Source organism: Astyanax mexicanus, chromosome 11, assembly GCF_023375975.1.
Source record: "Astyanax mexicanus isolate ESR-SI-001 chromosome 11, AstMex3_surface, whole genome shotgun sequence".
NCBI classification, from domain to species: Eukaryota; Metazoa; Chordata; class Actinopteri; order Characiformes; family Acestrorhamphidae; genus Astyanax; species Astyanax mexicanus.
The window spans coordinates 40,090,173-40,115,323 of record NC_064418.1 but is presented as its reverse complement, the minus strand read 5'-3'; the positions used below and the strand labels follow the sequence as shown (position 1 = coordinate 40,115,323).

General features: G+C 38.0%; 2 protein-coding genes across 8 annotated transcripts in view; both read right to left on the bottom strand.

Annotated features, from left to right (window-relative positions):
- Window positions 1-1,609, bottom strand: part of si:ch211-45c16.2 (mitogen-activated protein kinase kinase kinase 13) — a 58,418-nt gene extending 56,809 nt beyond the window's left edge. For all 3 annotated transcript variants that reach the window (XM_049484852.1, XM_007230426.4, XM_007230428.4), the window contains exon 1: window positions 1,531-1,609. The gene's annotated coding sequence lies outside the window, so the exon portion shown is untranslated. The remainder of the gene's footprint in view (window positions 1-1,530) is intronic.
- A 4,748-nt stretch (window positions 1,610-6,357) lies between these two features.
- Window positions 6,358-25,151, bottom strand: part of trpm2 (transient receptor potential cation channel, subfamily M, member 2) — a 30,264-nt gene continuing 11,470 nt past the window's right edge. For 3 of the 5 annotated variants that reach the window (XM_049485097.1, XM_049485095.1, XM_049485096.1), the window contains 26 exons: window positions 24,910-25,110; window positions 23,709-23,811; window positions 23,098-23,219; window positions 21,823-22,143; window positions 20,237-20,380; window positions 19,657-19,789; window positions 19,004-19,149; window positions 18,759-18,871; window positions 18,280-18,387; window positions 17,572-17,797; window positions 16,686-16,804; window positions 16,360-16,498; window positions 14,943-15,114; window positions 14,483-14,663; window positions 14,156-14,337; window positions 13,565-13,697; window positions 13,208-13,295; window positions 12,256-12,343; window positions 10,999-11,153; window positions 10,845-10,897; window positions 10,696-10,725; window positions 10,506-10,592; window positions 10,258-10,327; window positions 9,136-9,240; window positions 8,118-8,231; window positions 6,358-7,938 (listed from right to left, as the gene is read on the bottom strand). In XM_049485097.1, coding sequence (XP_049341054.1) covers window positions 7,822-7,938; window positions 8,118-8,231; window positions 9,136-9,240; window positions 10,258-10,327; window positions 10,506-10,592; window positions 10,696-10,725; window positions 10,845-10,897; window positions 10,999-11,153; window positions 12,256-12,343; window positions 13,208-13,295; window positions 13,565-13,697; window positions 14,156-14,337; window positions 14,483-14,663; window positions 14,943-15,114; window positions 16,360-16,498; window positions 16,686-16,804; window positions 17,572-17,797; window positions 18,280-18,387; window positions 18,759-18,871; window positions 19,004-19,149; window positions 19,657-19,789; window positions 20,237-20,380; window positions 21,823-22,143; window positions 23,098-23,219; window positions 23,709-23,811; window positions 24,910-25,110 — 3,450 coding nt within the window. In that variant the 3' untranslated portion in view covers window positions 6,358-7,821. Of the gene's footprint in view, window positions 7,939-8,117; window positions 8,232-9,135; window positions 9,241-10,257; window positions 10,328-10,505; window positions 10,593-10,695; window positions 10,726-10,844; window positions 10,898-10,998; window positions 11,154-12,255; window positions 12,344-13,207; window positions 13,296-13,564; window positions 13,698-14,155; window positions 14,338-14,482; window positions 14,664-14,942; window positions 15,115-16,359; window positions 16,499-16,685; window positions 16,805-17,571; window positions 17,798-18,279; window positions 18,388-18,758; window positions 18,872-19,003; window positions 19,150-19,656; window positions 19,790-20,236; window positions 20,381-21,640; window positions 21,799-21,822; window positions 22,144-23,097; window positions 23,220-23,708; window positions 23,812-24,909; window positions 25,111-25,151 lie in introns of those variants that run through there. The other 2 variants (XM_049485098.1, XM_049485099.1) reach the window with 2 other exon arrangements.

Here is a 25,151-nt window from a genome sequence, read left to right as displayed (position 1 = left end):
TGAACTGTACTCAACACGAAGAAGATGCATGAAAACTGTGATTAAAAATCAGGGTTATTGCAACAAATATTGATTTCTGAACTCTTACAAATGTATGAATATGAACTTATATTATATTATAAATATTTTAGTTATTTCAGCCATTTCTCATTTTCTGCAAATAAATGCTCTAAATGAGAATTTTTTTTTTTTATTTGGGAGAAATGTTGTCAGTAGTTTATAGAATAAAAAAACAATGTTCATTTTACTCAAACATATACCTACCAATAGAAAAATCAGAGAAACTGATTCAGAAACTGAAGTGAATGCATTAATAGCAGTATGTATAACATTTTATACGTCAATACAAAGAAATTTAGTCCCAGCAGAGTTATGCATTATGACCAAAAAAGCTGCCAACTTAAAAAACACCCTGTGTAATGATCTAAATATCATTTTTTAACTACTTATGAATTATACCTGTCTTGAATATAATATTAGTTATAGTGATTTATAATGTATAACAGATCTTTGTGTGCTCCAAGTAAAGGCAGACTTAAATTGTGCGACTAGTTTATTAATGATAGATAGATATATACTATTTTTACATACATATTATAAGCACTGCTTATAATGTATTATGATCACAAGTGATAATGCATAATGAACATGGCTATAATAGGTTATGTATGCTATTTTATAAATATTTATAGCCATGCTCAAAATGCATTATGAATGCATCAGAGGCGATGTGTTTGCATGTATGAATATTCATATCGGATCACCAGAGCACTTTATTTTCACAAAAATCAGTTTATATGGCATTCTTTCATACTAGAGACCACAAGTATACATTTTAAAATGAATGAAAAACGATGGAATAAGACCTTTAAATATTGTGATATATTTTTGCCATATCGCCCAGCACTATCAATGCGTGATTATAGTTCCATACACCACGGGAATTGTGTCGTCCTGAAATTAAGAAATAGGTAACGTTATATCGTAATACAGATTGCTGCCATATCGCCCAGACCTGAACAGAATATATTTAGAGTCAAACAGAAATAAATTCGAATTATTTGGCTGTGCCATAATTGTAGCTTACCCTGGCTAGCTGCAGAATAATGCGTTTACTGACTGACTGCAGCGGGATTATACGGTATTAGCCACGGCTAGCCGGGGTTAGAGCAGCCTGTCATTCAGACGCGAAGGTACCCAGCGAGCTATAGCGATATCTAACTGCAGTAATACAAATATATAGTTGTATTTGAAGCGTATTTTATGATGTATTTTAAAGCGCAGGGTATGAACAGTGCGGGTAATACTGAGGGCTACAGCAGCGGCTACAGCTGGGCGGAGTAAACACGGCGCGCTCACACATAAACACAGCCACCTCCTCTCTCTCCTCCATTCACTAATTTACCCTTAAAAACCGGGAGAAACGCCGAAAACGCAGCAAACATCCACACCGAAAATAACATATACACCACACCGTGTAAAACAGACTAAAAACAGCCCGGAGAAACTGAGAATTAAAGCATTAAATACCGTCTGATTCCCGCTCCTCTCTCTCTCCGCCGCTCTGCCCTCAGTTTACTGTAATCCAGCGCTCTAATCCGAGTCCCGTGAGCCTCCGCGTCACTTCCGCCTTATCATTTATTCAACACGGCTCTCTATTATCTAGCCCTTTATTACACCTGCCACCGGCCACACATACACCTCAATCCCTTTAATATACTCTACACTACTTAACCTGTAAAATAGAATAAATAGAAAGAACAACAATATAGAAGGCTGTGGGTTCACTATTTGGCAAACAACAGGTCATTGTTGCCCTTTCTATTTATGTGTTATAACTGATTATTAATGATTTTCGAGACATTTACAACCTAATTAGTAACCATTAATAAACTAATTGTAAACCATTTATAAACCCTTCATAAAGGTAGTCTTATTTTAAAGTGGTACCAATCTTTCTTATAACTAACAATATCTCTCTTTCTAAAATAACCTCTCTATTATCTTCTCCTTTATTATACCTGACACCTGACACCAGCCACTGACCACACATACACCTCAATCCCTTTAATACACTCCACATCCTTACCATGTTTATAACAAATATCTTTATTTCTAAAATAATCTCCCTACTATCCACACCTTTATTACACCTGCCACCAGCCACACATACATCTCAATCTCTTTAATACACTCTACACTCCACCTGCCACCAGCCACACATACGCCTCAATCCCTTTAATACACGATACACTACTCATCCTGTACACACTAACAAAAAATCGTTCTGTCTAAAATAATCTCTCTATTATCTACCCCTTTATTACACCTGTCACCTGCCACACATTCACCTCAATCCCCTTAATACACTTTACACTCCTTAACCTGTTTAGACTAACAACACATCTTTCTGTCTAAAATAATCTCTCTATCATCTACCTGCCACCAGCCACACATACGCCTCAATCCCTTTAACACACGCTACAGAATCCCCTGAACTCATATTAAACACTGACACTAGAGGGCAGTATAAGCACTGTTAATTTTTTTTCTAAACAATTCTATTGAATATTATTAAACCTGACATATATTTAAAAGTGCATAAATATAGATTACATGAATTACTGCATTACGTCAAATTGTGCATGTGAAATCTGTGCAGTAAGGGTGAATCCACAGTCTCTACTTATCTAATTAATTAATTCAAATTAATCGCATACCATCTTTTGCTATAAATGTATTTTAGATTGTGCACCTTAAATGAATTTTAGCTGAACAGTAAATCTATGAATGGGTGAAAAGCCTAAATTTATAATTACACTGTGATGAATTAAACGAAATTATTTAAGTTAACTGACAGTGCTAGTTATTTAAGTAATTGTACAATACACATTGTACTGGATTTTAATAAAATTCTATTTAAACTTAAATCAATTTTACCAAAATATACAACAGTGTTGGGAATAGATTAGATGAGGAGTATTAGCAGTTACTTTTCCGAGCTGAATCAGGTGTGTAAAATATGGGATGTGTTTGATTTGAACAGGTATCATTTTGTGATATAAAAAAGACGGACGAGATGCTCCTCAAATGTTTCAGTCTGATAAATAAATACAAAGCTGGCTAATCACCTTCATTTAAGCAATAGAACACGAGAGGGAGTGTGTTTTCACGAATAACATCACGGCTGTGATTTGGTCGTAGGCACGAGCCGTAGATCATCACAGCCATGATGTTATTCGTGATAACACACGACCTCGAGTGTTCTATTGCTTTTATACAACAGTTTTTTTTTTTTTTTTTTTTACAAAATGGATAAAGAAAATAAATCAAAGAACTTAAAGAAATTCGGAATAAATATGCTTTAATATGGACTGTGTATTCCGCCAAAAAGTAGTTCCACAACAACTGTAACGTTAACAGAACTGCAACTTAACTAACCTTAACAGTGTATGGTTCATACAGTCTAACACCAACAAAGTTAGCTTGAAATCAAAATTGGGAATAAGCGAAGATGGTAACATTAGGACGCTAATACTCTCCTCTCCTGCTCAGAAGAGTCGTCTTCAGGTGAACGCTGCACATTTTTGAGCATTTATCCCTGTTTTGCTGGGTAGTGTTGGTTGGCATGCCGGCTGGACTGTGGTTAGGTTAGAGTAGCTTGCTTTAGCTCAGCATTAACTTAGCTTAGCCTAGCCTGGCTGGTCAAGTTACCGTTCTGGCTGTCAGACGCTGGCATTCGCCGAGCGATTTTCTTTCCCTTTTTTTCACAAAAAACGAGCCAGCGCTGCGGGCGAGTGCGCCGTGGCTGAGCGGTAGCCTGTGCTAAGCTAACGCTGCTGCTGCTCCTGGAGATGATGATTCAAAACTGTACGGTGTATATACGCACTCGGCAACGCGTCGGCGGAGTGATACAAGTTTAGTGTGAGAAGGCCGTGATGTTATTACAAATATCAGCACGGGTAGAACACTTCTCAACCAATCAGATTGTGAGGTGCGCTACAACTGAACACTCTCTCCGCTTTGAGACTCTTTGGCTCATTATCTGCGGTACAACTGAACACTCTCGCTGCTTTTAGACTCTTTGGCTTGTTATCTGCGGTACAACACTCTCGCTGCTTTTAGACTCTTTGGCTTGTTATCTGCGGTACAATTGAACACTCTCGCTGCTTTTAGACTCTTTGGCTTGTTATCTGCGGTACAATTGAACACTCTCGCTGCTTTTAGACTCTTTGGCTTGTTATCTGCGGTACAACTGAACACTCTCGCTGCTTTTAGACTCTTTGGCTCGCTTTCTGCGCTAGGAGGCCCCGTCCACACGAACCCGGGTACGTTATTTTTAAAAACGGAGGTTTTTGTCTCCGTTTTGGGCTTCCGTCCACACAAAAACGGCATTTTCGGTCCCTGATAACGGAGGTTTTCAAAAACGCCTTCCAAGGCGAACGGGGAAAACCACAGTCTATGGGGAAAACGGAGAATTCTGAAAACGCTGACGTCACACAGCGAGTCTGCGCATGTCTGCTTTTTGTTTACATTAGCTTAGAGATCGGGAGGGAAATCTTTTCAGCGCAACACCGGCGAACTCCGGCAGCATATTACACACAGCTGATCCAAGTAATGAACCAACTGCCCTCTCTAACCCAACAGCGCGGAATTACCCAGAACCTGCTTTAAACGCTGTAACACGTTTTACCTAGTGATGGGCAGATGAAGCCCAAACTGTATCGACACTGTGTTGAAACTGTGGTGCTGTATCAATTAATGGCGACATCTGCTGGACTGAGAAAGTCATTGCATGTAACTGTGCGAGGAGCTGCATCGGTCACGTGGTTTTCCTTAAAATTATACGCGGTTCGACACAGGGGCTCGCCTTGTTTGCTCGGTGCATGCGCCGAGGTTTCAGTGTCGTCAGACCCATCGCTACCAAACGATACAGGAATTGTATCGGTCACGTGGTTTTCCTTAACTTGATACGCGCACCGACACGGAGTTTCGCCTTGATAGCTCGGCGCATGTGCCGAGGTTTCAGGGTCGTCAGACCCATCACTAGTTTTACCAGTGTAGCGTATTGTCTGTTCTACACGCTACTCTATCGGTCTGAGCTTCAATTATACTGACAGACCAGCTACACCAGCAAACTCAAAATACATCATTTACTGTTTCCTGTTTATAGATTCTGATTAAGTTTATTGTGTAGTGAAAAAATAAGGTGTTAAAAAATTAGCCACGTTAAGATTTGTGTTTATAACAGGCTTCAGTGGAAAGAAAACCCACATTAAGTGTTTTAGACTGTTCTTCAGTTAGCTGAGTTAGCTCTGCGGTTTTGGAGTCACAATGTAATGGTAGTTTTCCTGCTGCATTACCCAGCTCGCCTCAGCAGGGCAGATAGGTAGTTGTTTAGCTAGTTGTTGTTGTTGCTAGTTGGTGTGCTGTAATCAGTATAAACCCGTGACCGTAAAGCCTGAAACAGGAACAGCGCCTGGATTGGTTCTGTTCTCTCTGCAATTTGTGCATTATTAACATCTTCACAGCTTAAACACAGCGGAGGTAACGTCACTGAAATGCGCTGCGTGCAGTTTTTTTCCGATCCTCCTGTCTGGAGGTTAAAACCTTACCGCGAACAGAGATTCTGGTCCAGGCCTGGACCAACAAGCACCTGGTGGGACAATTTTAACAATGAAGTAGTTGTTGCTGAGGAGTGACGAGAAAATTCTGAATGTCTTGAGAATCCCGTTCATTTTAGCGTTTTTGAGTGGTACGGTGTTTTTCTGCGTGGACGGAGATATTACTAAAAAAAAACGCTGCTCGTGTGGACGAAGATAATTTTAAAAACGTGTTTTTAAAAATACCAGGGTTCGCTTGGACAGGGCCTAAATTCACAGAGGCTGGTAGACCAAAGGAGACCTTAGAAGGACTCATTCACCCATAGTAAAACCAGAGTGTGTAGTTAGATTTAAGTTTCTGACTAAGTGCACTCTCTCGTTCTCTGACTGAAGATAACCTGGAATCGGGTTCTTCCGCTTTAAAAGGAGACCGCATCCACGCTCGCCCAGTTTAAAATGATTCTTCCGCGTGCTCGGTGCAATAACCCATTCTCACCAGAGAGGGCCCTAAATCCCAACACCTATGGACATCAGCTTTAAAATGATAAATCTAAATATGATTTAGTCTTCACAAAAATAAATCTCAATTCAGATGAACAGTTTAGAAGAAATGAACCAGACTTTAATTTCACATTTCTTTCTGTCTCTGTTTAACTTTAATTTACTATATCATTTGAATAAAGCTGCTGTAATTTTCTTTATACCCAATAGAAATGCTCCAAAATGACTTGAAATAAAATGTTTGTACACACCGTCTCAACCAAATGATTTTATTTGTGTATTTTTTGACATTGTAAATTAGCACTGAACTCATCCCGATTATGAAGGAACACGTAATGAATCATGTATTAACTTAAAAGTGTCAAACAAACCAAAAAAATACTTGCTGTGAAGCATTTAGAACGCTCATATCTGGGATGCGGTTAACTTGTGGTTTCTGAGGCTGGTAACTCTGATGAACTTATCCTGTGCAGCAGAGGGTACTCTTGCTCTTTCTTTCTTGGAGTGGTCCTAATGAGAGGCAGTTTCATCATAAAATTCTCATAAAGCTGACTGAGAAAATGGCAAGAACGTGGAATTATTTAGTAAACAAAAAAAAGTTAAAAAACATTTTTTTGTTTACTAAATATTTCCATGTTTTTCTTTATAGTTTAGATGACTTTGGTATTACTCTACAATGCAGAAAAAACACAGACTTTAAGGTGAGTCCAAACTTTTGACTGGTACTGTATAATAAAAAAAAACTGTATGGGGTATACAAGTATAGCAGAGTGTGACAGAATCCTATTAAGTAAGCAGTAAAGATATGCTGGCTGTATATATACTAAAATATCATGCACAACTGATGCAAGACTGAATCCGCAGATTTTTCCTGCATAGGGTTCAGAGTAGTCAAACCTTTAGCACAGAGTCAGCAGTGCCAGTAAAGTGGCTTTATTATGGGCTGAGTAATTATACTCTCCTGCTATTACGCATCCAACCCAACCCATCGTAACCCAACACCATGGAAAATGGCTTGGGAAGATAACAATCAATCATATTTCTGTTTTGAGTGCAATATTGTATTTGGGTTTTATGTACAATAATCAGCACTGTTTCTTACTAATACCTATTAGTAAACCAAATTAAATTAAATAGATGTATTTTTCCATGAAGCCAGCTTGCAGAAAAGTGGTAAAAGGATTGACAGATTGTCTGTAAAAGTATAGGACATTTTGCTTTAGGCTAATGTAAGAGGTAAAACTTCTCACAACTTCAAAAAAAAATTAATGTTAACATTATATTAAAACATTTTAACTTTTAAATTAAAACCCAAACAAGCAATAAGGAATTCATTTCTTAAAAACATTGTATTTGCTTCACACATGCTAAAAACTTTCCACATGTTCACAGTGAGCCTGCAAATATACAATATATATGTGTATCACTCTAAAATTACTATAGCTGCTGTATGGCTTGTACATTCTTCTTGCATTCAGTTCAAATAACAAAACCTTTGGTAATTCTGCACTATGAAAACAGACACAGTTCTTGGTTTGTGTACTAAATCAGGAAAAAAAACAACTTATCTTAAAATAATGTATCTACTTTATTATATACATGATTGTAATCAGTTTCCTAAGTGCTCTGAATCTGCTGCAGTTATGTTAACAGTATGTGAAAGGCTGAGGTATAAAGTTTGGCGTGTGATATATTTCTATGTGTGTTTTCCTGAGACTCAGAAGTTGATGTGGTGTAACTGGGCGACAAGGCGAAGAGCTTCTTTCTGGTACGGACACATGGCTATTTTGCTGCTCACTTCATGCCACTGGAGCTGCTCGGACATGCTCCCCATCTGCAAAGAGAGCATGGCATTAGATGAATGTGTTGCAAGGGCCTGCATGTGGGCTGCAGTGTACACTGCAGTATAAAAATAAACTTAACCAAATCAGTACAGTCTAAAAAATGCCACAGAATCTGTTCTATCTGCCTGAGAGGCTACAACACTAGAAAACAGAGAAAAGAGTTTCCTACCTTACTGCCATTACCAGCCAGTATGCTCCGCCAGTCAACGTGAACTGTTACTACAGTGGTTTCCACCCAGGCATTATCAGTGTTGCGGCTGTCGTCTACATAACCCTTGAAGACCTTGAAGAGAGCAGAACATCAAAATTCCCTCTCAAACTCCTAAAAATAAAGCACAACTGATGCATTTCAGCCAAGCTAAGATCTAATGTACTCTCAGTGTGGGTTTTAACATTCCTCAACCCACAGTGTTACATGTGTACTGGAAATACATTTTAGAAGTCATTCCCACCCACAGTGGATAGCGCAGTGAATTGTAATGATCAAAACACAACAGTATTGGTTCCTCCCAAAGCTTCTTCCTCTTAGCATGAGAGAATTTTTCCTTCCCACTAGATCCGTATCTCTATAAAAGCAGTTTTGTGACAACATTTGAATATGTAAATTTGCTAGTATGTCCCGTGCTCTTAATGCTAGAATGGGAAGCGTGAAGCGGAAACACCCCATTGAGAAGAGATACAGGAAAAAAGGAGGACGATGGGGAGGAGATGGATGTGTTTGACACGCAGGTAGAGAAGAAGAGAGGGTTTAAATAAGGCTGAGTGGGAGGAGTAAATGGAGTGTGGATGATTCTCCCAAAATTAAGTTATATTCATAACTCCACTAAAATACGAATTTGGAATTTTAAAGGTCTCATTCCATCATTTTTCATTCATTTTAAAATGTTTAGTTGTGTCTCTAGTATGAATGAATGCCATGTGAGCCATTTTTTTTTTTGTGAAAAAAAAATGCTCAGGTGTTTCTATTTAGCCCTGCTTTAGATCACTGGATTAGTGGTCTCTGAAGAAGACAGGATTTCGGCTCTTGCTTATGAATATTCATACAAGCAAACATATCGCCATAATAGCACAGCAGCAGAGAACGCCTACCTTCTCAATGTATCAAATATGGTACAAAACGAAAAAAATAATTTATGCAAAATACCAGTACAGTACAGTAGGCAGCTTTTGTGTTCTTTAAAACTTACCTCTTTAGCTCCAGATTCCATTTTGCCTTTGATTTGCTGGTAAAGCTTCACCCCAAGTGTTGTTTTCAGCCTGTCGGGTAAATTCTCCCCAGATTTAGCAGGACCCTGACAGAGAGAGAGAGAGAGAGAGAGAGAGAGAGAGAGAGAGAAAAATACAGTATCTGGATTAACCATGGAAAGTAAAATCTGTAAATATTTGTTAGAATCATCGTATGATAAAAAGGAAGGGATTATATAAATGACAAGTAGAAAACAAAAAAAAAAAATAATTTTTAAAAGGCTGTGCAAATGGCAAATGCAGTTGACAAATGATTGTAAACATGATTAAGCATGATTTGCAAACCGATATTGCTATACAAGAAGCATTTTTTCTAAAGGGCCTTTCCTAATGCATAATAAATTAGAACTTCCAATGAATAACCTTATATCAACCATTTCTACCATTTTGGAAAAAAACAGTTGTTTTATAATTTTCTTTACTATTGGAAGTTGTTTTTATTTTAGTACCTTTATGAATAAATAAATGTACAGCTCTGGAAAAAATAAGTGACCACTTACAAGTTATTAAACCAAGCTGAAGTGGTTGAATTTTTGCACCAGGAATGGCATAAAGTTATCCAAAAGCAGTGTGTAAGACTGGTGGAGGAGAACATGCCATGATGCATGACAACTGTGATTAAAACCAGGGTTATTCCACCAAATATTGATTTCGGAATTCTTAAAACTTCATATTCATAAACTTGTTCCCTTTGCATTATTTGTGGTCTGAAAGCTCTGCATCTTTTTTGTCATTTCAGCCATTTCTCATTTTCTGCAAACAAATGCTCTAAATGACAATATGTTTATTTTGAATTTGGGACAAATGTTTCGATAGTTTGTAGAATAAAACAACAATCAAACATATACCTATAAATAGCAAAATCAGAGAAACTAATTCAGAACTGAGGTGGTCTGTTTATTTTATCCAGAGCTGTATGTCTAAATAAAGTATATTCCATTTTTTGGGCAAAAAAAAGAAGGAATTTCTCCCAGAAGGGTAAACTGTTGATATATGGGTATTCAGTGGAAGAGCTTAGTTAGAAATCGGTTCAAAGCAGTGCTATTTAAGAGGAAGGTTCTTACTCCGGGAAACTTCCAGCATCCTTCTGCCTGGTCCCAAAGTGCCAGAAACTCCAACACACCACCTTCCGTTCTACAGAAAGAAAGAATGAACAAACAGACAAACAGTCCTTATTTTGTCTATAGTACAATTATCACACTCTCAGCAATGCTTGATATATTTGTATATAAGTATATAATTTTAGTGAATATTTTACACTGATACCAAGAATAAAATTTGATTTTAAAGCTTCTTTTAAAGCTTATTTTACCTTGTGATGACTGGATCTACGATGTGATTAGGACCGAGGCTTTTTAAGGCTCCTCTTCCCTTTATGCCTGTTCGCCCTGCAGGGTTCCTGAAAAGAATGATATTATATTACATCGATAGATGCTAAATAAAAAAACTGAAATAAATAATAACACAGTTGACTGATATAGTGTTTAAAATGCATTGTTTACCTGTGGCTGTCTAAGGCAGAGGTGTCTGAACTGTTTGGAACATTAAAAAGTATAAGAGAAAATGCATTAACCAGTTATATTTGAAAGGATATTGTCAGTTACATCCAGATCTGAACTTACACAATTACTAATTACTAATTATAACTTACTCTTTGGCTTCTTGATGATTGTAAACTGGAGGTTGGTAAAGAGTGAACTCCACCTACAGCAAAAACAAAATATTTTTTTGATCATTAAAAAAAAGCATGTGAACACGGTTAATGTGGTTAATTTGTGGTCTAGATCAGAGTGTAGATCAGGCACCTCCCAGGGCACTTTCTCCTCAGGCACAGGGAAGCGCTTAAGAGTGCTGCCAGTGTAGCGATGCTGACGGGCGTAGAAGTGATGAGTCTTCTCCTTTTCTTGGTCCTCCCCACCAGATTCTGCAGGTTCACTCACTATACTCTTAAATGCACAGGCTGAAAAGAAAATGTTCCATAAGTGAAAATTTCAGTAATCTTGTCATTAATTACTAATTAATAAAATAATGTGTTCATGCAGGGGACATAAAATAGAGATTCTTAAATACTGACTTATATACTGGGCCTCCATCAGCAATATCTTTTTAAGAATTTTATCACATTTGTTCTTTACAGTAAAGGTCACAAATAACAGTACTTACTATAGCAATAAACATTGTTAAATGATGTTAAACAATGCCTCAACTCATTACTAACTAACACTAGTAAGAGATTACTAAACATTACTAAATTTTAATGCTTAAATAATAATTAATTGAGACACTAGTTAATTTTTTTAATAAATAATGTCTTAACTAGTGTCAATTCATAATTAGCTGAGACATTCTATCGTAAGTACTGTTAATTCATGTTTTATTATTGTAAAATTATTATAAAATATTAGCAAAAGTCCTAATAAAAATAATAATGTCTACATCACATTCCTGGTGTCTTTTTAATGTGCAGAATTTGTCACAGCTGTATGATATATGATATGGATCTCATTGTCACTGTAAATTGAGCAAATTCCGAATAAGGAAAAATTGGTGAAATGTTCATTACATTGAATATTGACTAAAGTAATTGACTACTCAGCTGTATATCCCCATTACAGGTGATGCCACAACACAAGGAGGGTGAAGACTAGCACATGCCTCCTCCGACACATCACATGCCTCAGACTCCACCTCTTTTCAAATGCTGCTGATGTAGCATTGCCAAGTAGAAAATCCACAGCAACTCGGTTCTGATACGTCAGCTCACAGGTGCCTTGTGCTGATCGACATCACCCTTTGGAGCGATGAGGGATAAGAGCTCCATCTACCCACCCAGAGTGAGCAAGGCCAATTGTGCTCCGGCAGCTAATGGCAAGCTACATGACCAGGATTCGAACTGGCAACCTCCCGACCATAGTGACAGTGTTTTAGAATTTCTTTAAGATTGAGGTTAAAAATGCAGTAGATTAATATGACTCAGGAACATTACTGTGATCCTTAACAGCTGAACATAACAAAAGGGTGGAAATCCAGTGGAATCTGAAGAAGTAAACAGAATAGTTTACCCATTAAAGGCGCCTCCTCTTTGGATTTGAAGTTCTGAGATTTAAGGGCGTCCATAATCCACTGCAGAGCTCTAGCTGTCTGACAGACCTACCAAAAAAAAGCCACAGTGATTTTATAGAACTTTCACATTTATACTACTGATGATAAATCAGATTAAAATTAACTAGTTAATTAAAGAGGTAGGGCATCACAATTTTTTTGTCTTTTAATCTCACATCAGAAGAACACACTTCAGCATTCTAATTGACAAAAATCAGCATAACAACTTTTTGCAAAGTTTCTCCAGCACTAAGGCTGGAGCAGTATTAGCATTAGCCGCTAACGGAAGAGCTAGGTCTTTTGCTGTTTAGAGATGAGTATATTGGACTGTAGCCTGTGTGTTTACCATGTTAAAACAAGCTACGTGGGACAAACTGCTAGCTGATAGCACCTCAGTTTAGCACTGTTGGGTAGCATTTACTAGCGCTAAGTGCTGCTGCTAACCGTGGCTAGTGCTCCTGCTAACCTCACTAAAATACTGGAAATCTAAGCTTACTGTAAGTAAACAAAAGCGCTTTACTAACAAAAATAAACAGAATTACAGTTTTGTTTACTTAGGCGCTTCCCCCAGCTTCCTCATTAGAAGGAAAACATGGTGACACCCATGTTCCTTACTATTGTAGCTTAACATGCGCCTTATAATCCGTTGCACTTTATAATCTGGTGAGCCTTATGTATGAAAATAGAACAGGAAATCGGTGTTCATTGATAGTGCACCTTATAATACAGTGTGTTTTATAGTCTTTCCTTTCCTTAACATAACAGCTCCACACGTCATTGTCATGGCATGTGCTAAGGACAAGGAAAAAAGGCAAACTACCCCTCAGATGGAACTGTTTATTCCTGAACTAGACCTAATAGTGATGACAATTCATAAACCAGACTGAGCTCCATATTGAGAAGATTATTTACCTGTTCTTCCAAGCGGGTAAGTCTTTTCACCATACCAGCTGAACCCATTTCATGCTCTCGTTCCAGCAGTTCAGACATGGTCCCAACTCTAAAAAGCAACAAATATTTTATAATAATAAATGTGCATGTTACATATGCATGTATTGTATTTTTAATAGGATGCTTTAAAGCCACTACTTAATTTCTTAAATTATACTTGGCGGTGTTTCAGAAAAGCTGTGGTAGCACATTTATGGTAGTTTTACTCATGCATAAGTGATGCATCATATATAATTAGTTCTATAACATTACAGAAATGCTTGTAAAGTATTGTGAGTTTAATATTTTATAGGTCATAAAATCTAAGAGGAGGTCTACTTTTCTGCTGTATCCTGAATGCGATGTTCCACACTCTGGCTCTTGTCCTGTTTCAGAGATGCCAGATAATTGTCCTTCATAAAAGACTCCCACGATAACAGCTCCTCCTCCTCGGACTGAGACAGCTCCTGCCCTGGATACAAAGAAACTGCATTTATCCCAACAAAAACCTCCCCTACCCATTTGGTTCCACTTAGATGTTTTAGCATCTAGTAGGTGTCTTAATATTTTAAATGAAACACACTAGGTCCTAAGGATTTGTCTGCTTTTTAGCCTCTTGTCCACAGTAAAATCAACTTTTTGATCACTGAAAAAAAACTTTGTAGAAAAGCTCTCCAAATAATAAAACATTTTTATGAAGAGCTTTCTGAAAATGCTAATGCATGCTTCCTACCTATATAGGCAACTACATGTTCAGAGAGTCATGAAGCTACAATCTTTACATGTAGATTAAACTAGATTTCAGAATTAACCATATTTAATCATCATTCCAGACGTTCCTTTATTCTGTAAAATCAGACAGTCTTTCCTAGTGTCTTCTATTTAAAAACTACATAAGATCTTTAAAAAGCTTTTGAGGAAGACACTCACTGAATTGCTTGTGTTTCTGAGAGGGACGTCGCAGGAACACGTGTGTGATTAGAAGGTAGATATGGCTCAGGAGGATGAAGGGTGGAGGCAGTGAGGGACGGCTGTGGTATTCCTTTATCAGCTCATAACGCTGAAACTTCCAGATTGCGTCTGTATTATCCTGCACCTCTGTGAATGTGTAGCTAAGGACCAAAAGGGCAGAGAAACCAGTTTACACACAGAAAATCCATCAATGATGTAATCTCAGAGACTTCCAAAGTCTTCTGTAGATTAACAGGAATGTAGACTTAACTTAATTTAGGTTTATCTCAAAGGTGCAGTACTCACTTAAAGATGGCTATGAGGAGGTTGAGGAGCAGTATGTTGGCGAACAGCAGGTAAACACACAGCATGATTATTGTTAGCCATTCTGGGAAGACTGGAACATTGTCTTCGTTCAGTACTGGACACTTAGGCTTCAGAGGATCTGTGGCGTTCACACTGCAGCTGTCCATGCTGAACTGAGTGTCTAGACAGCGAAAAAGAGGAGCTATCAAACAGAAGTCCTTCATATTGCCAATACAAACTTATACTAAGAAGCACATTGTAAGAATGTATTGCACTTTAATTCCACTGTTTATTCCAAGTGTGCTTGCTGGCCAATGTTGAGATAACTTACAAGATAACACCTCACAACATATACAAGGTCTGGATTTTCCCAAATCATCCAGAAAGGCAAGAGTTTAAGATCAAATTGCATACTGCTATCCCATGACTTGGCATGTCAGTGTGTGCATACTTTACTCACTGTCTATACTAGCTGGTAAACTCCCAAATATAACGAGGTAGGGCTCATACACAGCTCCACGAACTATCCAGTTAAAACGCTCCTCGTTCTGAATGAGGATCCCCTGTTTGGCCACTCCATAGGCCACCACCCAGATACTGAGCAGGAACATGAAGAAGAACAGATCCATCATCTACAAAGAGACAAGCAGAACATCATGTAAAAATCTGTAAACAGCATCACATAACCTTAATCAAGGATAACTTTATTTGTATTGGTTAGTTGGAGTGTTTAGAAGATCTACTGTTCGAGCCACAGTTATTTATGTCCATAATAAAATGTGAGTTGTCCTCTGTGCTTAATAAAGTCCACAGCTCTGAAAAAAAGCTGTTAGAATGCCTGGTTCTGTTGGTTTTAATAGTCCTGAGTCTTTTATCAGAGGGAGTGTTGGAAGAGGCGATGTCCAGGGTGGGATGGGTCAGCTGTAATCTTGCCAGCGTGCTTCATTAGCCTGCTGTTATACATGTCCTGAAGCATTGGCAGTGTGCACCTTCTGCTGTTCTGATTTTCTGAGTTTGGCTCATCTTTGTGAGGTGAAAGACCCAAACCAGATGGTTATAAATGATGCGAGGATGTGGAGAAGTGGATAATGGGTAATCAGCCCTTACAGGGAACTGTTGTTGAGTAATCAAGACCTGTGAGCTGGCCTGCAGGCCAGGATGGAGGTGAAAAGAATTTTATAGATGAGACATCCTGAATGTTGGACATCCCTGAATTCTCCTGAGTTGAGGGATAAATCTACACTGATGGGCGTGGTGGTCTGGAAGTAAGGTGTGTTCAGGTACATTTCTGGCATGTTGCTATCTTGGTGGCGGAAAACACAGGTGCTCCACTGACTGAAATGAACCTAGACAATAGTCAATCATCAGAATCCATTCCTATAGGTGTGCCCAGCATGCGTACACCCCCGCTGGTAAAAACACTCACATGGACGCACTGCAGAGCTCAAACCCAACTTTGAACTCAACAATAAACAGAATAAAGAACAAAACAACATAACTGTTTGCACGTTCTGAGACACACAAGGCATATGTTTTGCACCCTAATAATACCAAAGACACACCGCCACTCCCTAAATCCAGCTGTGTGATCCACAATTGACTGATGCGCTATAGATCGGTAAAATAGGGCACATGATGTCTTCTGTATATATGGACCTGATGATGGCTGTGTAGAAAATGGATAATCAGAAACGGTTATAGATTGAATCTGTTCTGCAGCCTCAGGAAAATCTTGACATGTATTTATCACCACTTCATGTCACTGGACATGATGGTGCCCAGGAAACTGAGTAACTCCATAGTGGACTTGTCTTTTAGATCTGCAAATAAACTTTTTATATAACACTCTAGCTGTGCATTGTTAGTGTTATACTCACCATTCTTCTGACAATTATGATCTTAGGACCTAAGGTTCTGCTGATGGTGAAGATGGCCATCAGGCGCAAGCAGAAAATGATGAAGTCGATACACAGAACGACTTTACCCACATAGAACACTGTTTCATTAGTCTGGAGCCTGGAGAAGAAAAAGAAATTCCTGTAATGTCATGAAGGTACTTAACTTAAAGCCTCTGATTTACTATAACGATCAGCTATTAACATTGAAAAATATACAAACGATAATGCCGCTCCATTTAAGTAGATAATGGATAGTCAGCTCCTAGGGGAAGCTGCTCCTGAGTCAGCAAAACCTGAGAGCTGACCTGCAAGCCAGACCGGCGATGAAGAGTATTATCGACAGCACATCCAGAATGTTCCATACGTCTTTAATGTACATCTTCGCTTTCTTCTGCAGGCCAAAGCCATCTGAATCATGGAAGAGCTAAGCGGAAAAAGGCGTAGAATTTATAATGCCTTTTATAAAGATATTAACACACTCATTTTACGATTTATATAAACACGGACTGCCACTTCATTAAAACCACCTCCTCCAGAAGCTGAGGTAATGCAACATCATTCAGAGCAAAATTCAAATAAAGTAAAAAAAAAAAAAAAAAGGTTGGTAAAATTGATATTACTATTGTACCTTTACACCAGTAGTGATACCACATGCAATATGGCTCTTAAATAATATCATGATATTTCAGGGTTTTTTTGCAGTAATGATATTCTTGGCAGTATGACAAAACATTGAATGAAAAAAATGAATATTACATTTTATTTGGCTATATTATTGGGTACGATACGATATAGCACACCCCTATACACCAGTCAAGAATAACAGTTCTACAATTACAGACTGTAGTCCTGTATCTGTTTCTCTGCATTTTGTATTATTATCCTCCTTTCACTCAGTTCTTTGATGGTAAAGACCACACAGCACCACCACAGAGCGGTTATATGTTGCTGGTGGGTCATTCTAAGCACTGCAGTGTCACTGGCATGGTGGTAAATTAAATGGACCAGCCAGTCTGTGCAATATTATTATTAATTTATCATTTATTCATATTCTCAGTAGTTTTAGTTACATTTTCTAGAATTACAGAATTTATAGATTTTTGTCTTTTTTCTCATATAACCCATAAACATAAATCATAGGTTTTCCTGCAACTGCAATCAGCGATCTGTTTGATTCCATATGACGCTCACCTGTCTGACCTCCTCACACACTAGAGAGGTAAGCCACACATAGAGCAGGATCTCTCTCCAGGAAGGTGTGGGCTGGAAGTCCATCATCAGCACCACAGCGAACAGCCACAGGAAACCGAAGTAGGACGCAATGTTCCAGTAGAACTTCACCTGAGGGCAGGTGAACAGACCTGCCATCCTGGTCCAGCAGTTTAGAGGACACACATGAGACTTTGGAGGTTCGTCACTGGTGGAACAATGGATAAAGCACAAACATTATTAACAAATTCAGTATTGTGTAAAAATTGTATCAGACAAAAACACACTTATTATTGAAATAAATAGTTTTCATTAATGTCTTTAGGTGCCTAAAACGTTTGCACAGTACTGTACATCTTCTGCTAATTGATAAGCACGAGAAACAGTAATCAATGCAATCAATTTCAGCCTGAATGCTGAAATTTTTGAGGACAAAATTAAACATTTGGTTAAAGGCAAAAAACCAAACACTGAATTTTACAGGTTTTCACTAACTGTGCCATTTTTCCCTGTTTACAAAAAATGCCTCACTCCACAATCACTGTAATATGATTGTCATCAAATGCATCATTACTTTGTGTTAAGCTTTTTCCCTATTTCCAGCCAAATAATTCTGGTTGCCAAATACTCTGTGCATCCATAATTTTATCTGTAGCTTTATTCATCACTTGATCTTAAACATGTCAGTACCCATCGTTAGATTTCTTTCTGTCATCCTTACAGAACCCAATAACAGAATCCATCACCAGCTTCTCCTCTTCAGTTCGCTCTGCTTCTCTTCGCATGGCTTCATCACGCCTGACAGACAAATATACACATTTACCACCATTACATAAGGCCTGATAATGAACATCAATCAGCCATAACATTAGCACCACTGACAATCGAAGTGAACAGCACTGATTATCTTTATTAGGCAGGTGGTGCTAATGATATGGCAGATATTTGTATGTACACCACTATTTTACAGGTTCAGTTTTGACAGGGTCTTCAAAAAAAGTAACTAAAGCTATTTGTCCTACATGCCTATCCAAAACTTTTCTAATGCTTAGAATGATAGTGGATTCTTTTTAGAGCTAAATGAAACAGTGCCACCCTGTGGTAGATCTTTGCAGTGATTTTGTAATCTAGAAAGTGTAGAAATTTGCTGTAAATTGATGTTTGTTTACCTGAAGGCAAGAAATCCGGTGTAGATAAGTGGGAAGAAAAGCATGCAGAGAGGAAGCTTCCACTGTGGGTTATCCACAGCTAACTCCCCACACCAGATCTGAGTCAGCAGGGCCTGAAACAGCCAATATGTTTATTCCTTATATGCCTAATTAGATACTCTGTGTAATTTGAGAGCCAGTCATAAGATTAATAAATAAAAGATAATCCAGTCATATGGGAACTGAAGTGTGTATGGTGTATTTACTTGGACCCCTGAGTGAGCTATGAAGCTCTTATCATCAGCCTCGAGGGCCAGGCGCAGAGAGGTAGCCCCGCCCCAGGATGGAGAAGCTCTGGTCAGCAGCTTCTGAGCTCTCTGTTCATCACAAGTGTGACACTCACTGAACACACCTGCAAAGGTAAAAAAAATACTTCAGTGATGAGTATCTGCTTTATCTCTCCAAATCAGCAGAAGATATATATAAATTAGCATATAGTTACATATGAATAAATAATGTAATTTTATTACAGTGACAACTACAAACAGAAATTCTTAAAAAAATCTGCAGAGGGTTAAAATATGTACTTTTATTTTCTCTTAATACAAATGTACTGTGTTTTTCACACTATTAGGCACATTTAAAATCCTGTAATTTTCAGTTGTCAGTGCATCTTATGCAAAAATTCTTCCAGGTTGTAAGGAGCAGTAAAGCCACTCCGCTGAAGTACAGCATTATAAAGGAGCTTCAGTCAAGTTTCTCCAGCACTGAGGCTGGAGCAGTATTAGCATTTGCCGCTAACCACAGCGCTAGCTCATTCACCATCCAGAGCGAGTATATCCACACTGTTTAAGTTATTAATAATTAAGACAAAATGAAAATTTAAAGATGACATCAAGAAATAAATGCTGCACTGTACCGATGGCCTGTTTCTCATAGTGGCTGGCGAGTTCTCGCATAGACTCTGCCTCCTCCCCATTATCCCCTCCCTCCTGAGCCAGTTTCTTCAGGATCTTACTGGCAGCCAGAGCAGCAGCTATACAGTCACTGCACTGCAGATACACACACCCACAAAACACACACACACAAATATGATTTCAACCAGATCTTAATCAAATTAGTGAAAGGTAGCAGAATCATTCATCTCTGATCAGGCTAGATGCACCAGATCAGCAGAGACATGCTTGCTATCTGGCGTGTGCTTATTAGATTAGATTAGAGATATGTTAGGCGAATTTAGCTAACAGTTACTAATTTGATCAAAAACTGTATCTTATTTGTATTTATATATATCTATAAGTAAAAAGCATGGACAGTGATTTATCTGCATGAGATTAGACTGGCATCTCCGCATCTCTAAACTAAAGTAAACAATAAAACTGCAGATTCCAATCATATCTTGGCTGAATGGTGCATCTGGATGTGATGAATAATGGTCTAAAGCAGCCGTGACATTTTTTATTATGGATCTTTCTCTGCATTTTAGTCTCTTGCATTACCTCTTCCCAAGCGATTTCTGCCAGCTCTCTCTTGTTCTGAATAACACTCCAGAGGAACAGATCTCTGCCTGGATCCCACACTGTGTCCGGAGCCTTCTCTGCCTCAAAGCATGGAATCTCCAGCCCAGATCCCTTGGATGGTAGCTGGCAGATTGACAATGCATATCAAAATTCTACTTTAATCTAACAAAGTTTTATTATTGGAACATTATTAGAACAATAGACCACTAAAGTTGTGCGTCATTCTGTAGTCCTCACATGGCTTCCGTGTCTAAGCGTTTTTTTCCCTTTGAGGAAAATGAATGGGCTTTTCAAAAACTGGCCTCTGTCACATTCTGTTCTGTAAATCTGTTCAGAACCCTGTATGTTTCATTCTGTGTGCTGTGACGTCAGTTAAGCATTAGCTTAAAGCTATTATTTTTTTAAATTACTACCCCTAAGAAATCACATAATTAAGAGGATCAAGTGATCCTCTTAATGTACAAGTGAAATGTACAAGGTTCAGAACATATTTATTTACCACAGAATGTGATAGAGGCCAGTCTTTAAAAAAGCCCATTCATTTTTTTTTCATTGACCTGAACCTTTTAAACACGGAACCCCAAATATGGACATAAACAACATTGCACCAACTACAAAATGACCACAGAACTTCAGTGGTGTATTCTCACACAAGTTTGACAAACACTAACATTATGGAAACCTTTAAAGCAACAATTTCAAAGATAAAAATGTCAAAACAAAATAAAAAATAGTATTTAAATTCTCCTTTAACATTCTAATGACCAAGTCATTCAACAAATGTTCTACTAACCGAAAACTTAAGTGTGTTAGGAACACACTACACTATTAGAAAAACAAAGGACCATGATAGCTAGCTAATACCTAAACAATATTTTTTAAAATATTTGAATTACTTTTTAATCTGTATTCAAGTTTTTAAACGTTTGAAACATTTGTGTTAATAATTTAAAAATGGGTGAATTTCAAAAGTACATCTGCAGGCGAGTTCAAAACTGGAGTACAGTTATTTTATGACACAACTGAAGAAATATCTAGTTCCAGTCAAAAGTTTGGACACTACAAACCACACCTAAAATCCTTTAATTTTCCCCAAAATTGTCAGTGCGCCTTATAATTTAGTGCACTTTATGTATGAATTCTACCATACAGAATGTAAGGAGCAGTAAAGCCAGTTCACTGGAGTACAGCGTTATACAGGAATTTCAGAGAAGTTTCTTCAGCACCGAGACTGGAGCAGGATTAGCATTAGCCGCTAACCGTGCTAAGCGCTTCCATTTAAAGGTGAGTTTTATCAACCTGTAACCTACGTGGGACGAATTTACCTTAGTGAAAATATGGAAAACTAAGCATACTATGAACAAACAGAAGCGTTTTACTCACCCAAATCTATGTAGATTATGTAAATTAACATCCAGTGCTTGTTTGATTAAATGTTTTAGTTTTTTTTATTTATCTGACTTAACTTAGCTCTTTACCTACTGAGTTAAAAGAAAAACTTGGCGACATTCCTTACTAGTGCCTTCCTCATCATAACTAACAGTATAACATGAACTGAGTCTTACTGTTACACTGATGTCGAAACTGGTTGCCTCTGTTCTGTGTTGGGCTGGTGGTGCTGGACGGTAGATCAGCTGAGTGAAACTGCCCAGCAGGTGGCGCACTTCAACAGCCACATCACTTAGCGCAATCTTGGAGCCTGCTGGAGCACGCTTGGCCAGCTTACGGAGGAACAGGCAGCTGGGCAGGTGTGTGTACAGCTCGAGGAGCGTGTCTTCTTCTTTGAGGAACTGTCGGATGCACACTCCATTCTCCAGCAGAAGACGCACAAAATCTGATTTATTGCCCACCAATGCAGAGAACATGGCCTGGTGCAGATCACTGGACTGAGGAAGAACAGCAACAGATGATTTTTTTTCTTTTTGTTTGTTTTCTGGAGGAAAACTGGGTATATGTTTATTCTAAGAAGTAGAGGTGGGCGATATGGCTCGAAAATAATATCACGATATTTCAGGGTATTTTTGCGATAACGATATACTTGGCGATATAGGAAAACAGAAAAAAATAATTTCAGGAATATAGTATAATAGTATAACAGCATAATCATAATGTGGCAAAATAAATAATATAGCATAAAATAATATAATGCAGCAAATAATATAGCAGAATATTTAGTGCATGCATATAAACTGCAAAATAAAACAATTATACAATAAATACACCTAAAGCTTCACAGTAAATAATAGACTACTTTTAAGACAGAACAGCCCTATTATCACGATATGGATTTTTAATATCATGATATTTCTATGTCACAATATATTGTATACGATATAATATTGCCCACCCCTACTAAGAAGTATAAGAGCTATAGGAACTACCATCAAATCAAGCTGAACTGCTTGTATTTTTGCACCAGGTGGCATAAAGTTATACAAAAGTAGTGTGTAAGACTGGTGGAGGAGAACATGTTAAGGTGCATGAAAACTGTGATTAAAAACCAGGGTGATGCTCTAAATGACAATATTTATATTAGAAATTTGGTAGAAATGTTGTCTGTAACTTATAGATAAAACAACACTGTTCATTTTACTCAAACATATACTTATGAAAACTACTATACTATATACTTATTTTCCAGAGCTGTATATTGAACCCAATAATAATCACATTATTTAATAATTTAGGTAAATACATTATATACTTTGGAAATGAGTTGAAGTGCCATTTTTGATGCAGAGCTTTTAATCCAGCATCAGTACAAATGCTATCAAATTCTTGAAACCACAATACATTACAAGTCTAACCCGAGAAAAGTGAAAGTGGTATAATACACCTACATTCCATTGACTTTCTTCAGTGAATATCTCACTCTCTGCAATGTCCACACGGTTCCAGGCCACAGCCAGTTCCAGCTGTCTCTCTCTGTTCTGCTTCCCCATATTGCAACTGCTCCGGGAGGCTATAGAGAGAGAAACAGTTTAGCTCCACAGTTCAGGTTTTGGACAGTTTTCTTTTACAAAATGTATTTCAGAATTTTTTTAGCTTGGCCAATACTCTATATATCTGCTGTATATCCCCCATCACTAGTGATGCCACAACATCAGGAGGGTGAAGACTAGGACATGCCTTCTCCGATACATGTGAAGTCAGCAACCACCTATTTTATGACTGCTGCGGATGTAGCATTGCCTAATAGTATCACAGTGCATTCAGAGGAAAGCGCAGCGACTCGGTTCCTATACATCAGCTCACAGACACCTTGTCCTAATCAACATCAACCTAGGAGTGATGAGGGGAAAGAGCACAATCTACCCACCCGGAGAAAGAGAAAGGCCAATTGTGCTTTCTCGGGGCTCCGGCAGCTGATGGCAAGCTGCATGACCGGGATTTGAAAATGAAAAATTAATTATTTTGTATATAGGACAAATGAGAGCAGCAGATTTCTCACCTTTCAGAAAAGCTTGTAGAATAGCTACGTCAAGGTCACAGTTTTTTTCCTCGTCAATGCGAAACACTGTCAGCAGCTCAGGCATTCGTATAATGTCTTGAATCTGTAAACAATAAAAACTCATCTTTATGTATGATATGTAGAATATACAGTAGATATTTTACTTACGTATTCATTTGTGATTTTTGTACTGGCATCACATTTTTAATCATCAACATATTTATTATAAGCATTACAACCATGGCTCAGTGACTTGTTGTTAGTTCTAATCAATCAAAACCTCTTAAAATGTGGACACTGTGGTTCTATTTCTTGTCTATTATTAAAAATATATATTTTCCATTTTGTCAAAGTTGCAACCAGAGTCTGTAAAATTTAGAGCAGAGGCAACGGAATAAAACACAGGTGTGCCACTGACTGAAATGAACCTATCTAGATGGAAACAGTGAGATGTTCATTGCTATCTTGGCCATGCAGGTGCACAGTGTATGCTCAGCACATGTACACCTCTCTTGTTATACACACAACGTTTACATCAACAATGTAAATACAAACTAAAATAATGAACTACAAAAATTGAAAAATACAAACTAAAATAACATTGTTGTTCCCATAAATGTCCTCCTGCTTGCACAACTTCACAGCGTAAATGCACAGGTAAATGTCCTCTACAGAGAAGCGCAGAAGTGCTGTGCTGTTAAACTATCAATGCGCCAAAGTCCTGGATCTTAAAAGTAATGGCAAGGGTAATGGCAACACCCATGATTAATTAAGAGAATTAGTACATGTCTTTTGTGCTTTTTAAGCTGTGCAAGGTGTACTTTTCCTGTTGCTTCAACATATAGGAATTATTGAATTTCTTTAAGCACTGTTTAACAGTGACCTTGCCGGTTTTCAGTCTCCCATAATAATCTTTTCTGGGCTTCAGCACAGCCTAAACCAGCACAGTTAACATATTTGTAGGTCCCTTAAATATGGTCCAAAGGATAATGTGTATTGGGAATACCATCTCACATTAAATGTAATACTTCAGACTTGTGAATGTGGATGAGTGAAATTACACATCATACTGAAACCAGCCAGCAGAGGCACTAGACCTGTAATGGCTTCACTTCTGAGACATTGTGCTGTAGATGTTTTTAAAGTCACTGGATGTAATGGATGTCTACACATATCAAACCAATAATCTTTTTAGTCTCACCTTCTTTGTCCACTCAATGATCTTGAGCTCAGAAAAGGACTCAAACTCTTCTCCAAAAAATTTCTTCATCAGTCGATGGATCAGAGCCAGAGTGACCTTGGACAGAGGTAGGCCCGCCACATGAGCAATGACATCAGCTACACGGCCCGACCCTTCCAGAATTACACATGGAGTGCCGTTCATCATGGAGCTGTAGATCGTCTGTGGAAAGCAGAATGTTTGGACTCAGATCCTAATCAAAA